At 33.8% G+C, this 15,598-nt stretch overlaps 2 protein-coding genes across 6 annotated transcripts; both read right to left on the bottom strand.

The window, feature by feature from the left end:
• LOC18589312 lies at positions 314-4,695 on the bottom strand. Of its 3 annotated transcripts, XM_007014216.2 has the most exons (6): positions 4,273-4,695; positions 3,345-3,459; positions 2,265-2,900; positions 2,047-2,158; positions 1,078-1,142; positions 314-755 (listed from the first exon to the last, which is right to left on the bottom strand). In XM_007014216.2, the coding sequence occupies exons 1-5, from the start codon at positions 4,353-4,355 to the stop codon at positions 1,117-1,119; spliced, it is 972 nt and encodes a 323-aa protein (XP_007014278.2). In that variant the 5' UTR covers positions 4,356-4,695; the 3' UTR covers positions 314-755; positions 1,078-1,116. The 3 variants fall into 3 exon arrangements, with proteins under 3 accessions (XP_007014278.2, XP_007014279.2, XP_017982457.1); XM_007014217.2 differs by lacking the exon at positions 1,078-1,142; XM_018126968.1 differs by lacking the exon at positions 2,047-2,158.
• LOC18589313 lies at positions 6,250-15,042 on the bottom strand. 3 transcript variants are annotated; one of them, XM_018126963.1, is made up of 13 exons: positions 14,935-15,042; positions 13,474-13,566; positions 13,021-13,149; positions 12,271-12,562; positions 11,878-11,996; positions 11,167-11,299; positions 9,749-9,870; positions 8,910-9,107; positions 8,181-8,370; positions 7,796-7,965; positions 7,499-7,599; positions 7,240-7,388; positions 6,250-6,594 (listed from the first exon to the last, which is right to left on the bottom strand). In XM_018126963.1, the coding sequence occupies exons 1-12, from the start codon at positions 14,947-14,949 to the stop codon at positions 7,247-7,249; spliced, it is 1,704 nt and encodes a 567-aa protein (XP_017982452.1). In that variant the 5' UTR covers positions 14,950-15,042; the 3' UTR covers positions 6,250-6,594; positions 7,240-7,246. The 3 variants fall into 3 exon arrangements, 2 of the variants coding, with proteins under 2 accessions (XP_017982452.1, XP_017982453.1); XR_001929230.1 differs by having other exon boundaries at positions 6,300-6,594; positions 6,692-7,388; XM_018126964.1 differs by lacking the exon at positions 6,250-6,594 and having other exon boundaries at positions 6,932-7,388; positions 9,794-9,870.

The following is a 15,598-nucleotide window of genomic DNA, read 5'->3' as shown; positions in this document are numbered from 1 at the left end:
CTCAAAGAGTTTTCCCTTAAAAGCTTAACAAGAATTTCTAAATACGTCACCAAATATCGTTATAATGTTTAAAAGGGAACATTTCCTTTAAGAGTACAAAAAACATCATCTCCTAAACAGTTCCACCCTATCATGATCGTATACAAAATTGACTCATGACACTTAACATGACGTCTCTCTTGGTCATTTCTTGGTTGTGCTGCATGTGGAGGGTGTCATGACAATGATTTCATAACTTGGCTCACCGGACGTTTGAAAATTTTCAGAAAAAGTTGGTGAATTGATACATGTAACAGCACCAAATATATTTCAGTAAATCAGAAGCAATGACGACTGAAGCAAGCTTTTCAATATTAATTAATTCCAAGCAAATGTAAGGGCATCGCATCCTTTACAAAGGGCAGGGTAAGCCCCTCACAATGCTACAATTGACAACCCTTCTTAGTGTCATAATTTTCAACTATATTGAGCTTAGCTCACATGGGAATGGACTGTCTGTGCTAACAAATATTCTTGCAAGCATATATATATATATATATATAGAGAGAGAGAGAGAGAGAGAGAGTATCAATGCATTTACAGCTTGTGTGGCAAGGAAATCCAGAATGACACCCAACTTTTCGTCCAACCTAGCTGTGACATTGGAAGAGGAAGTTTCACCCGCTCCAAGATCTTGAAAACAACCGGGAAGAGATTCACAATCACAACCTTCACCCGATAGGGGATTCCCAAGCCTGAGGAAATAGCTCCAGCACCTGAAGAAAGAAAAAAAAAACAAATTAAAAATTAACCAGGCCTTTGAACTAGAAACCTCACCCCTGCCACACCCAACAAAAAGTTCCCCAACCTCAAACATGATGCCTAAAAGGGTGAAATTGAAAATTTATTTTGTGTTTGATTGATACTTTTCTTCCAGCTCCGAGTGGTATGTTGCACTGTTAGTTATTTACAGATAAAAGCTGTTCTGAATTGTGGCACATGGCTTATATCCAGTATCTATGACTACACTGCACCTAAAGAAAAATGAGTTGCTACACACTATGATAAAAAATAAGTAGCCGTATTCTGAGGCATTACCTCTTGTCTTGACCAACATCACTTAGCAGCCACTTGCTGTCAACTTGAATAAAGAACAAAAGGCACTGCAGTGCATTATTAAAAGAAAAAAAACGAAAAGGAACATAAGAAAGATTCATTCAGTAGCACAAAATCATCAATTAATGTCACCTTTTATCTCATTAGGACAATTGACAAATTTAAAATGCTCCTATGAAATTTAGAATGAGTATTGGTGACACTTTCAAGGCATATAAACTACTCTTGATCCTAAACATAGTCCAAAAGATATTATTGATCATTAAAAAAATTATCTGGATTAAAATGCCAGATTACAAATAGAAGCCAAACACAAGATATAGAATCAATCATATTAAGTAATTTCCAATCCCTGCAGCTTGATGATATTGATACTATAATGGACAAAAATAACATCCACAAAATTCAACTTGACTTTATCCATAACATATATAAACTATACCAAGTAGTTTGTTGTTTAAAATGCAAATTTGTCTGCAAATATTAGTAAACTAGAACCTCAGAGTTTGTGAGTGTGCTAAAAGCATGAAACGCTAAATACTTGCATCTTAAGAGAGTGCTCTGCGTTATTAGTTCATACTTGTGTAAAATGACAAGCTAACAACCAAGATCAACAAAACAGATATCCAATTGATCAACCTAAGGTTTCTTACATGTAGAAGGGCCAAATTGAAAGGAAAGAAGCTTTAAATGCCCATTAAGAAAAGGAAAAAGAAATGCATGGCTGCTATAGAAGATATGTTCTCTTCATAAAATTTTAATGGGTGTTCTTGCATTTGTTTTTTTTTTTAAAAAAAAAAAACAAAGATAGCATCTGTCAGGAAAACCCCAGAGTGATTTAGAGGTAAACATTTACTTTATAAGCAAACAAAATCATGCTATTTCAACTAGTGCAAATTTCTTGATTACTTAGAAATTAAAGCCCCAAATTCAAATAGAGAAAGTGCTCACCAATTAGAAAAATAGCAATCATTAGAGCAAGTGTAAGTTGCAGTGAACAACTAAACTGCAAGTGCACTGGACTATGCAATTGTCTCTGTAACCCACCAACGCAGCCAAAAAGCTGCAATACATTAACTTTATTAGATTCCCTGAGAACTTAACTAACATTTGTGCTCAAGATGTTGATTATATAAGTATGTAAATAATGCCCCTCCCCTGATTCTTACCTGATTGAATAAACTCAATGCACCCTTGGCCTGAGGAAGTTCCCCACACCTTTGCTTACGGAAGAGAGGCTTGGATCCTTTTTCTTTAGGTGTGGCCTCAATGCCTGACCTGATTTGGCTTCTATCTTCATATTTATCAGCAATTACAATTTTCAATGCACCAAAATTTGGTGAACTCCATGTTCTCCTTGTACCAGTTGTTCTATCCTGTCCACAACTTACCTCATCTGTCCTTCCAGAACTTTCCTCGTCTTCTACATCAATGAAACACTCCGCATCCTTACCAGAATCTTTAAAAATATTCACTTCACACATATTTCCATTGCAAGTAGAATTAAAATTAGGATTTGAATCCATTCCCCCATGACAATTTTCCAAAAGAGTGTTTTTCGCTGATGGTTGCAAGCTTGGAGAGGTTCCAGAAAGGAACATGGCTAAATCATCACGTTCTTCTTCATCCAGATTTACCCACCTAAGGGGTTGCTTTCCCTCCTCAATAAATGCTTCCTTTAATGCATCTTCTACACGGCAAATCTGAATCTCAATGGCAGCAATAAATTGTCTGTGCCTAGTTGCTGTAATATCATCATGACGATGTCCATGGCTCAGCCTTATAGCTCTCTCAAACTCTTCCAACTGAATTTACATGAACAATTTAACAGAGTCACTATTAGCATGAGCAATTGGTTGAGTAAAGAGACAGAATGGTAAAAAAAATGTGATTTCTCTGTTCTACATTTGAGAAGAATACATGTAAAGGTGAGGGAAAGAATTAGAGAATGCTTCATGTCAGTTTCAATATTTGTTAAGACCTTGGAAATCATAAAGTCTACTCTATGAGCCTGTAAAACACTAGATTTGAATTGAACAAACTGGAGCAAGTTAAAGATACTAAGTTAAAACTGAAATAAAATTACTTTTCTTCAAGCTTCCTAGAAATGGATAAAAAGTAATGGTATCTAGCAAATGCCAATGTCCTAACTGTGATAAGTGCAAGCAAAGAGCAAACAATAAAAACTAAGTATTCAAAATTCAGTTTCACCAAAAGAAAAAAAAAAAGGAAAGAAAAAAGTAGCATACCTGCCATTTAGCAGTACCTAAAGCAGTTTGCAGTTCTCTACAGAGTTCAGCAGATTCTGCTGTTTGTAGCCCTTCTCTCCTCTCTTTGATCCACATTCTGTAAGCTGATTCCATTCTGGAAAACAGAAACCATGAACATACCTTATAATCTAAAAAAAACCCCAGATTTAACTTGTAAAAGATCTTTATCTAATATTTATTCTCAAGAATGTTTGAAGCTGAAATTCTTATATACACTTATTATGTGGTTGATTAATAATATTAAGCCTTACAAAAGCTTGGAAAATTTGCTTCTTTCCTTCTTTCAGAAGATGACTTCCATAGGCCAGCATTTCATCAAAGTTGCAGAGTACATCCATATAATCTTCCTAATTCCTATTTACTTGAACTTAAAATAAAACAGAAAAGATGGAACCATTAATCAGTTTTATTTTCGGTTTCACCAATCAAAAAACATTGTCTTCTTTCTTTTATACTTCATCAGGATTAAAAGAGGCTAAAAAAAAAGGGGGTTAAGAGAGTCACTAATAAGAAAAAAAACAAATTCTAGAGTAACTGATCAGAAAAAATGTCCCCAAAACATAGAAAGTAAATAAGCATAGTCAGCATTTATATCAAAACATGCCCACAGGCCACATCCAAAAACTGTAAAAATTTAGGAGGCACAGCACTTAACTAGAAATCTAACCCAAAAATAACTCCAAAAAGCCTTAAAAAACCAAGAATCAAACATACAATCTGATGAAGATTCTAGTATTAAGCCAATCATTTAAAAAGCACAACCACTTCAAACAAAAAAATTCCCATATCACCAACCAACCCACCATTAATGACGACAATCATTTAAAAAAAACAGCCAAAACCCAGGACAGAAATCTGAATCCAAAAGGTGAAACCCATGAAAGGGAAAATAAAAATAAAAACATACATATCAGCAGATTCTTGAACCTCTTCTGCTGCAGAAAAGAAGGCATCTTTTTGCCATAAATCAAAACTGTTTGCAACCATCATCTTCTCCACCCTTCAAAAGCTTAGAAACAATAAAAAATTATAAATTATAAATGGGATTGAGAGATTTGCAATATGAATGGGTTTTCTTTCTTTTTCACTTCCCTTCTCTTCTTTGCTAAGAAGAAGCAAAGAAGGAAGAGAGAGAAAGAAAACAGAGAGCCAAAAGAAGGAGAGAAAGAGAGAAGAGACGTAGAAGGGATTTTTATGATTCTCTTCTCTTCTCCTTTGCCTCCTTCCTCTTTCACCCTTTTTGCAGTTTTCACCTTCCTTATTTCTTTTCCCTTTCTTCTTTGTTTTTCGATTTTGTTTCTCAATTTTCTCTAATTTCGTGTTTGGTTCCAAAACCAAGAGGTTCTATCTGCTGTTGTTATTACCCAACTTGTATTCCTTAGTTATCCAATGAAAGTTCTCCACGTCAAATTCACTAAACATTGCAGCTGACGTGTTTTAGTTGTAATGGTTGATTTAATATAATTTTAGAAGGGATGATGGTTCTAAATAAAAAAGAAAGAAAAAAGAAAAATGAAGGAGGACGTCGGTTGTTGGGTTAGAGGGAAAAAGACAAAGGGACAAAAGCGGTGAGGTGGGCTGCCCCATTCGCTACAGCCAGTGCATTTTGTGTGATAGGCCAGATTTAAGTGGGTGCTTTCAAGCACTTCATTAATTTACTATTTTTTTTATCAATTATTAATTAATTAGGGTCCACATATATTAATTAAAGTTTTATTAATAATGCTTCTATATTTTCTTTTCTTTTTCTTTTTCATATTTCTTCTCATGAAAAATAATGCATTCAACACGGAAAATTCAGGTTAAAATACTAAAAAAATCTTTTATACTAAAATAAGAGCTCTTTAGACGCTTTTCTGGCAACTTAGCATGAATTTTCATACTTTACTACGTAAATGCTTATGTGGCACAGATAACGTGGTAAAAATAATAAATGTTAAGAACTTTTCATCAAAAATAAAAATTTAACTAAATCAAAATAATGTTCAAAGATTCAATTGAATATAATAAAAAATAATAATTTATTTAAAAATTTTAAAAAATATATAAAATTCTAATATTTTAATCTAAATATTTATAAAGAAAGAAGTAAATATATTAAATAAAACATTATTTTACACTTTTATGGTTAAATAAAATATATTCCATCCAAATTGAATCTAAACAATCAAAATGTAAATCGACATAAATCTTAATTCGATACTGGTATAATATAATTATGAAGTGATCCAAATTTAAAAATACTTTGAAATTTCATGGTTTAATTTAGAAGGAACTAATCCAAACTTGACTCCAAGTGTCAATTGCCACCTCTTGTATATAGAATAATAATGTATAATCTCTTTGGTTTAAAAATAATGCAAATGGCTTTACACATGCCTAAACAAAGCTTATCCGATATATAACATAGTGCTAATATAAATAAGTGTAAATGATAAGTTAATTATATTGGGTGCGGAATATTAGGTAAAGGTGAAGGGGATTGTTGGGCGGAAAGCTTACATTAATAAATGAATGCGGAAGGAAATAAGTAAACATCATCATAGTCACTCCTCGCATAGCCACCACTTTAACTACCCATTGCCATTGCTACGTCTCCTTTGTTTTTTTTTTTTTTGCTTCTCTCTTCTTAATTTAATTAGCATCATATTTTACTCAAGTACACTCATTTGCATTAAATAATTCACACCAAATTTGGTAGCTATAGAATATTAGTCAATTAATTGCTGAAAAGATTAATAAAGATTAGATACGTTGAATTAGTGGTGTGGTTGGTAGAATGAATGAGAAAAGAGAGAGACAGACATGGAGGAGGGATGAATTAATTTCTCTTGTTTGGTGAAAGAAAGAAAGAAAGAAATAAATATGAGATATGGTGGAGGAGTTGAGGTTACAATATCTAAATTTTAACTTGGAACCATAAACGCAAGCCTTAAATTGATGTGCTTCCCTTTGGGACAGCCCCTGCATTTATAATTTTTACATGCAAACGAAGATTTATAATTACCCTACACTCTCCTACTGCCAAAAACAACAAGTAATGTTACTTAATTCCTTAGCATTCACGGGCCATAATAAGTAACCCTTCCTCCTTGCACTTTCAGATTTTCCACGTTGAAGTTGTATCAGATTCGTGCTCCATTACTGATACTGTTGGGATCTTGATAGCCAACAGGCGTTTGTAGGCACCGATGACTTGAAGATATGATATTGCTTTAGTATATGGTGCCTATGAAAATGAAAGGAGAAAAAACAAAAGGAATCAAACTTGGAGTAATGATTCATTGTAGGCTAAAAAGCAAAATTATAGTGTCCATTACTCTTACTATTTTGGAGTAGAATAAAGCCAACAATGCCACAAGTCAAATTTTGGCAGCCACAAATCTTGTCCCAATATAAACCCTTCCTTCATCCCACTTTAGCAAGTGGTTAAAACAGTAATTGACCAAACAAGCAAAAGCAATGTGCACCATGCTTTTCTCAAGGCTATTATGCCTTTATTCTCTTGTTCCATCCCAACAATCAGCTTATATATATCATCCAGGACAATCAACATATTTTTATGATAATATAAAAACTCTCGTAATACCATTGATAATAAAATTATACCCATTATTTATGTCAGAGTCCATGGTTTCATGCTGCTTATACTATCAAAATTCAATGACAGTGTCAGATGCTGACAGGTCATTGACCCTGTGAGTGCGGCTATTAACAAGATTTTGTAAAAATAAAAAATAAAAAAATGTCATGCTGATGACCATGCGCCACAAAAGCAACAGTCAACAATCAGCATCATGGTAGCCTTTATGATGAATACATTGTAGAGATCAACTATGGGCATTGAAGTAACGGCTAGCTCATCTGGCCATACCTTGTCCTTACTCCTCAGCCTTGCATTTAGACAGTTCATATTCCACCAGCTTAACACCTGTTGAACATGAAGTTATAATCGAGGAGAAAATCCTCCTCTGTATCTCTTTAAATTCCAATGCCAACTTCACATCCCAACTGGCATTTTTTCTGCATGAATAAGACAGAAACCCCCCAATATTATAACTTGTAATTTTCTTACAAAGAAAACTATATTCAGCTGCAAAGCATTCATATATGCTTGCTTGAGATGTCTTTACCTATCAACCAAATCTGTGTCGCCTAAATTTTCCAGCATGTCATTGAATGTGGACTGTAGATCTTCAAGAACTTGTTTATCAACTTCGAGGTTTGCTTGAATCTGTGGAGAGGGACAAGAAAAGAAAAGAATACAAAGAACTGAAATATGTCAATATTTTGTGATTAATGGATAAGTCAAAAACATTAAACTGGTTATCAAAGTTTAAGATAATCACATAAGACAATAAAACTTTAGTATAACAAACACACTCAGGCAAAGGGGTACACAAAACACAGAAGTATGGGAAGGAAATTACAAGGGTCTTAGTTGATGGCATAGGGCTATGAGCTCTTCGTAGAAAGTCTAATAATGGAGATGGTAAGCCATAATAGAAGATACTTTGATTGTTTGACAGCCAAGTTCCCCGGACCATGTGGGTGGTCCAGTTCGACAAGGGGCAATCATCAATGGAGTCAACATCAAAATCTGCACCAAAATAAGGCTTAATACATTATTCAGGGAATACGGTAGATGCTTGCAAAATAATAAATACTTGGGATTGTAAGTTTGCACAGGTGTGAAAGAGAGTGTACAAAAATTTGAAATCCATTAAAGAACATTTATTAACCTAACTGAAAATAGAGCCTCAAATGTACCCAACTTATGTAGGGGCTGTAAAGAGCTAGAGGCAAGAAAATTACCCAATGGAATCACATCATAAAGGTTGTCTCCTTGTGGTAAGAAGCCATAAAAGGTAACTAGATGTGAACCAGAGAACCTTCCATAACTAAGACAGCATTGTTCTCCAACACTGCAAGGGCTTGATAGAGAAAATTTCAAGGAATTTGTTGCAGAATCTACTTTGCCATAGTGAACTATGTGTGGATGTAACTGAAAAGAACAACACCAGAATATCAACTAGAATTAAAACTCAGAAAAGGCAGCAAATTGGATGAGAATAAGTCTTAGTATATATGCATAAGACATAGGAATTGTGATGGACTAGGCTGAAGAAAAAACCTTGTGATAGGCCTCAAAATAGGCCTACATATCCGCCTTAAAAATTGGTTGGACCCATTTGAAATATTTGTAAAGACAATTCTACGAGAACATATAAAAGTAAACTAAATAATAAAGGAATAACCAAGGTTGTCAATACTAGTACATATTGGCTGATACAACTGGTATAGGTGCAGTACTAGCAACCCTAGGACAAACAATAACACAAATGTAAACATAGTCTAAGACAAATATTAGCACTTACTATGTTAATGGTTGATAAACTGCTACCAACCAGTAGTTCCTTAGATTTATGAAGTTAAATAGCATATGAAACTATCTCTGACAACCTTAAATTTGTACCTTAGTCATCTAAAATCAAATGAGAAAAACAGATTGCAGATGTTGGATAACAAGAGAAAGTGAGTTACCGAATGATTGAGAAAGCCTGCAACAGGTATCAAGCAAGTCCTCAGTTTTCCATCAGCAAACATTATTTTCATACTGTTAGCATACCAGAGTTCGCAAGCCCATAAAAATTGCTCCCATGTGTAGTGCTTTGGTGGAAATATATCAGGATGATCTTCGGATAGTGCAGGAAATACCTCATCATATTGAACACGTAAATGCTGAAAAACAAAGAAAGACCAAAAAAGAAGAAAGGTTATGCATTATATTTAGAAAATGTTCTCATCTTTCCACTTAAAGGATTTATCATATAGATAACAAAGAATAGTTGCAGTTTTCTTGAATTACCCCAATTAATATAACAAGAAGATTGAGCTTTGGTAAACATATTATAATTCCCAAATCAACCTTGTCTATACCTACTGCCTACTAGAAGTCACTTCCTTGGAAACAGCTCAAGTCATAATTTTTAAGCATTCAAGGTTTAAAACCAATTGGTTAAAGACGCATAAACCCAACCAAGATAAAATACCAAAAGATGGAAATAACAACACTTAACGCTCTTCCTCATGTGTAGGCTTGATAGAACAACTAGGAAAACAAGGTTATCATCTGGAATACACAAATTAGGTAAGAAAAGACCCAAGCTCTAATAACGTGTTAATCATTCAACCTCAAACTAGTTGGCTACAGGAAGAGTAACCTGAGTTTACTATAAAGTCACAAAAAACCCAAATCCTAGCTGGTACAGCATATAATATAAGACTAGTTAACAATCATCAAAAACCTAAAGATGCACAACTCTTTAACATCTAGATCCCTTACACAAGTCCATCATCCTATCAGAAAAGAAAGTCATAACTGTCAGGTAGACTCGATAAAGGAGGGTATTGGACAGCTTGATAACCTCTTTTGCTTGCATTATCTCTTCAAAGAGCAAAGTTCCATCCAAAGCCATGATTGCTTCAACTCCGAAGCTCAATCCTATAGCAATTCAAGTAAATATATAAGACAACAAAAATGGTGGAAATTTGATCTCAAGAAATTAAAATAGATATATTTTAATTTACAAACGTGCAAAAAGATGGTAACATTATATAATACTGGTATTGCACCTAAAAAAATTATATTAGCCTTGCTATTTCTCACTTTATCATTTTATTAGGTTAAATTTATTAATTTATTCACATCAAGACACAGGAAAAAGGAAAAGGTGGTGTCTTTTCCTTTGTGTTGCATTTTCTATCATATAAAACCTTCAAAATAACTAGCACCAAACCAGAGCAATTCCACCACTCTAGCTGTCTAATCCAAGAACAAATACTTTTTCCTTATCCTTACTTAAATTTATCATTAATAATATTGAAATGATATTGTGCAAAGGTATTGTACTAGAAAGCATAGAAGACCTAATGTCAAAGGCATGAAAATTAGGTTATCACAGAAAAAAAAAAAGGCTAAATACCACTGATTTCTCATGCAAGTATTTTAGATTTTTTCTTGCATTGATTGCCACAAACTTGATTTACAAAAACTTTAGTTCCAGATTATTCTGTTAGTTCTGCCTTGAATAAAAAACAAGACAGAAAGAAAGAAAGAAAAAAAAAAGATCAGAATGAGAGAACGAAGAAAGAGAAAAAAAAAAGCATCCAGGCAATCTGTTGCTCAATGATCTGAATTTCAAATTATCCCTCTAGAGTCCCTGTAGTTGTAGCAGAAATATGTTGAAATCTGCAATAATGGAGACTATCCTCTTGGCTAATGGTGCTGTTGATGCAGGCCATCACAAAGTATTTGAGCAAATTCTTGTTGAGAGGGTTTAACCCAAGGTTCTGCAGCATGGAGAGTACAGAAAGGAAGCAGGTTTAGAGGTAGTGCAAAAGAGAATTTTTGTGGGTTATCAAGATTGAAGAGAGAGGAAGAGGAGGAGAAGGAAATGGTTTAACTTAGAAGTTCTTTTTTTTTTCTTCACATTTGAATTAAAGCAAATAAGAAAATAGGACACGCAATATAACAGATACAGTGCCTACCGCATTAACTTTAGTCTGATGTTCTGAAAAAATCACTCACCAGCATTGACAAATTTTCATGAGTAAGATTATCAATAATAAAATTCAAGAACAAATTAATCCTCAAAGATACATTTCTAGTTTTGAAATGGCATTGAACTCATTCACTTTTTCTTATTGGAGCAAAGCTGGTTGCTATTTGAAAGAAACAAAAGCAAGTTGCGACAAACTGGATGTCATCAACAACGTGCATCACAGCAAAAGGTCAAACCTGTGTTAAAATTTTCTGGTAGTGTATCAAAGTAAATCTTGAATTGTGAATTACAATTGTGCTTCTCCTTCATGGTCCACAACAACAACATAGTCTCAGATGACATTCCATCAATCTTCTCTAATGTTTGATACTGCAATCAGATAAAATAACAAACAATAATGTCCTTAACCAGTATTAAAATATCTATGCTATATTGTATGCCATATTCTGTGAACTTATGCCACCTTCCAGTAGCACAAGTTCCATATAAGCATATCAGGTAAAAGTGATCATGAACCAAATATATGCCAGGAAATGTGATCAAAACAGATCAACAAATACATAGAGATAAGTAATGGATAAAGAATTAAGGCAAATTATCTGTCGCTTTTAATTGCATTGTAAACATACCAAGTAAGCTATGTTCTATTGCAACTGAATTTATAGACAAAACATTCAGACACCTAAAACGTCTTTTCATTATTTATGTTCTTTTAGCAAGTTAACTCCACATAAATGTACTGGGGATAACACTGCCAGAAGATTACTGAAAAAGCTGCAATCATAAAATGGTATTAACTTGGAATAACCAAATAACATCCAGAAATCTATTAAGTCTAATATGCTTTTTTTTTCAAGTTTATGTGCATTTAGACAGATGTTAAATCTAACTCGGGTAAGAGTTATAATAAGCTAGAGATATATATTTTGTGGAATGATGAAATGTACCATGTCAGATTTATGTACAAGATCTTCAGAGATTATAATAGATGCAGGAATCTCCATAGCAATGTCTCCAACTTCAAGATCTTCCATTGCAATGGCTCCTCTACCAGCTCCTTCAATATCTGTATAATGGCCCATGCAAGAAAAGGGTAATATTAAAAAACTAGACTTCCTTTTCTTTTTCTGTCAAAAACATCTTTTCATTTTTTTTTTCGAATTTTCTTGTACGAAAACATCTTTTAAATTTTAAAGAGCTATTATGAGGTCCAAATAGTGATGAAGTCGTCCAGAAGAAAAAGGAAAACCAAAACAAGAACATGAGAACAAATGAAAACATTCTCCAGGAGCTAATCGATAAGAAAACACTACAAATAGCAATTCTAATCTTGAACTTACAAGCTATCTGCAGTCTTGTTTTTACACCATTATTTTCAGCCCACTCTACTAAACACTTCTCTTTATCACACTTGTAGCTTTTATCAATTTTATTCTCCACTTTATACTTGGCTCCAAACTCATGGATCCTATTAACAATTGCATCTTGTAGATCGTGCAAGGCATGTGTTTGCATGTGTACTTGACAGGAAAATGAGGTGTTGATAAGTGAAAGCATCGAATTTAGAGCCTCCATCTCATTCCTGGGGCTGTAAAATCCCATTCCATCAATTTGACCAAAATAAAGTTCTACCTGCATCTCAGAAGCCCATTACATAATTGTTAATTATTCAAAGTTCAAGCAATGTAATTAAGGGACAATGAGAATACGTGTTTTGGCACCTCATATGCCCAGTGTGGCATCATCAGTTATTCACCAGCATATTGAAGGGACTCTATTTTTTTTTCTTTTTCTGGCCAAAAGCATATAGAAGGGACCTTGGGACAATCTGTTTAGAGCCTTTTTTTTCTTTATTACACTACATAAGCAGGATAACAAAAGGGACCTTGGGACAAGCTGCATATAGCTTCAAGAAGCAAATGAAAAATAATTGAGGAAGATACAGTTCCCCAAATTATTAGGCCCTCATCCTACTATAAGAAAAATAAATATAAGTTAAAAAACTCAACCCCGCATTGATTCTTTTTACCTGCTTCCCACCGTGATTTGCAGTAAAATCAATAGTTATATAGAGGTAATTTGCAGCATACCTCATCTAAATGTATAATTCTAGCTATCTGCAGCATTTGATTCAAAATAGTACTTAGTGAAGCAGGATCCAAAGAGCTCTTAATATGTACAATTTCCTTGACACCAAATCCCTGGTCATTGAGTAATCTCTGCCAGACATGGAAAAGATAAGCTAGTTAAGTGGAAAATCTGTAGCATCAACTAATGCAGTAACCTTATTAATATATCTAGTTTCAACTTCTCTATTTCAAACTACTGTATTTGATAAACAAAAATTAGACACACCTTACACTTGCTTAAAATAGGAGGCATATATTCCTGTTACATACTTCCTCAGATTACATCTTATTCACCTTTACAAATGTCAAAGGTACTGATAACTACTATTAACACTTTGGAAGGAAACTCATAAATCAACATATCTTGATAAAGAAAATGAAAGAGACTAGAACATGTTTTCTGCTTTATCTAACCTTCTTTTTGTCAAAGAAAGGCTCATTGTCAGAAAGCTCAAGAAGCATTGAACAGCCATCACCCATATCTGATGTATTATCACATAAAACATGCTGCAGCAAAACAGTAAAAGAAAAGAAAAAAAAAAGATCAATAATATTTTAAGAAAGAAATTTTAAACATAATAAACTAGTCAAAATTGCTAACTGTAACAATATTGTATAGCAATTAATTTGTTTTTTTACTAAACTCAAACACAACATGACACCCAAACCCCTATCACCACCATTCAATGTGAAAATGGTTGTTACCAAAAGCAGACACGCACTACGCTCATATGCATGTACATGTGTGTGCACACACAAACACAAAGAGAATCTTCAATATAAAATAATGGAGGTGAGAGAACCTATGTGGCGACAGCCCAATCTCTCCATGATGGTTAACCAATCCAGCCACAGCAGTTATTGAACATGAAATATCATTTCATGTTCCTATTTTTAACAGACAAGTTTGGAATTGATTTACACATGAAAAAAGCAGAATAATTAACAGAAAGAAACAAGTTTTTGAGATTTAAAAAAACAGTATGTTTTGAGATTTAAAAAATCAGTATGCAAAGAAGTAAACCGAAATGTCATAACTCTTAACTGAAGTAGCATGATTACTTCATATTCCTGTTCAGCCTCCTGAAGAAGGCAACATGCTAGCTATGCATGCAAGATGAACAGATAGTTTAAGATCTCAATAATCCCATTTCTAAATGACCTGGCAACAACCAAAATAGTTTCTCCACAAAAAGAAATGAACCAAACAATATTATACCCATTAAAGCACTCACTCTCTTTTGCAGATTCCAATTGAAATGTGAATAGACAAGAGGCTGAGGTTAGCTCAAACATTCGAGAGATAGCAAAAACCATTATACGTTTCCAATTTTCAATATAAGAAATAAAACCCACATTCAGAAACTAACCGGAAAAAAAAGATTAAGCAGATAGTAATACAGCATAAATGAACACAAATATATGTAAAACATAAACCCTCAAAGAAGGTAAACTTTGACATAAATGGGCAATACAATATTAGAATTAAAGCTCATAAATACCATATAAACACAATATTTCACATCAATTGAAAATAATTGAAGTGGCAGAAAATAAAAGCATTGATTATTAAAAATAAAAAAAGAAAATGAAAGCATTATTATTTAGTCTATTTGGTCAGTGACAAACAACAGCCATAGAAAAAGAAAAAGAAAAGCAAATTAAAACATGCAAAGGTAGAGGCGCTTGTTTGAAGTGTAAAATTTTCTGCACCCGATGTCTAGTTCAGTTTTTCTGATAATTCCTTGGGATTTTGTAAGCAATCCCAATAGAGCACGAAAGAGAGGCACATGGTAAACAAAATCAAACTTCAAGAAAGATGAAGAAAAGAATATGGAAAGGAAGAAGCAAAGCAGTAAAGAGGTTGCATTTTACCTTATCTTCCTCCATTGAGACAACTTCGAACTGAAGAGAGCGAGAGAGAGAGAGTTAAGACTTTGAGAGCCGTGTAGTTTGGGCGATAACTGAACTGAAAAAGCCGACAAGGTAACAGCAGGAAGCATGGTTCAGTTAGTCCGGTTCTGCCCAACACCAACCATAGAACTCTAGACTTTGGCCCAATTTCACTTGCAAATGAACGCTCGCAATCCTTAAGAGTAGGTGGTCAGCAGCTTAAATAGACCAGCAGCCCAAGTGCGTTAACAGGCCTATTACTCAGACAGGGTAGCAGTCCAGGCAAACCAACTGCCTAAGCACAGACTAATTGATTGGCCCAACTCATCTATATACCAAGAGGTAGAAGCCCCTTGAAAAGTGTAGACAGGTTGATGTAATTTGAACTATAGATATGATTAGCATTCAAATTTAAATGATGTAGTTTAGATGAACATTCAAATTTAAATGTCTTAGTTTTAACCTTAACCATTTTATTTTAAATTTTAATTATTGATAAGTTAGATAAGGGGGTTAACATACTTATAAATGCCCTTTTTGTTCATTTATAAAGTACACCAAGTTTAAAAATAAAATTTCATTTTTCTCAAATTTTTCTCTCTTCTTTTTCTCTTATTCCACTGCCTATTGTGTTGCTTTAAGAACA

The sequence above is a fragment of the Theobroma cacao genome, chromosome 9 (genome assembly GCF_000208745.1).
Source record: "Theobroma cacao cultivar B97-61/B2 chromosome 9, Criollo_cocoa_genome_V2, whole genome shotgun sequence".
NCBI classification, from domain to species: Eukaryota; Viridiplantae; Streptophyta; class Magnoliopsida; order Malvales; family Malvaceae; genus Theobroma; species Theobroma cacao.
This window is presented reverse-complemented; position numbering and strand designations above follow the sequence as displayed.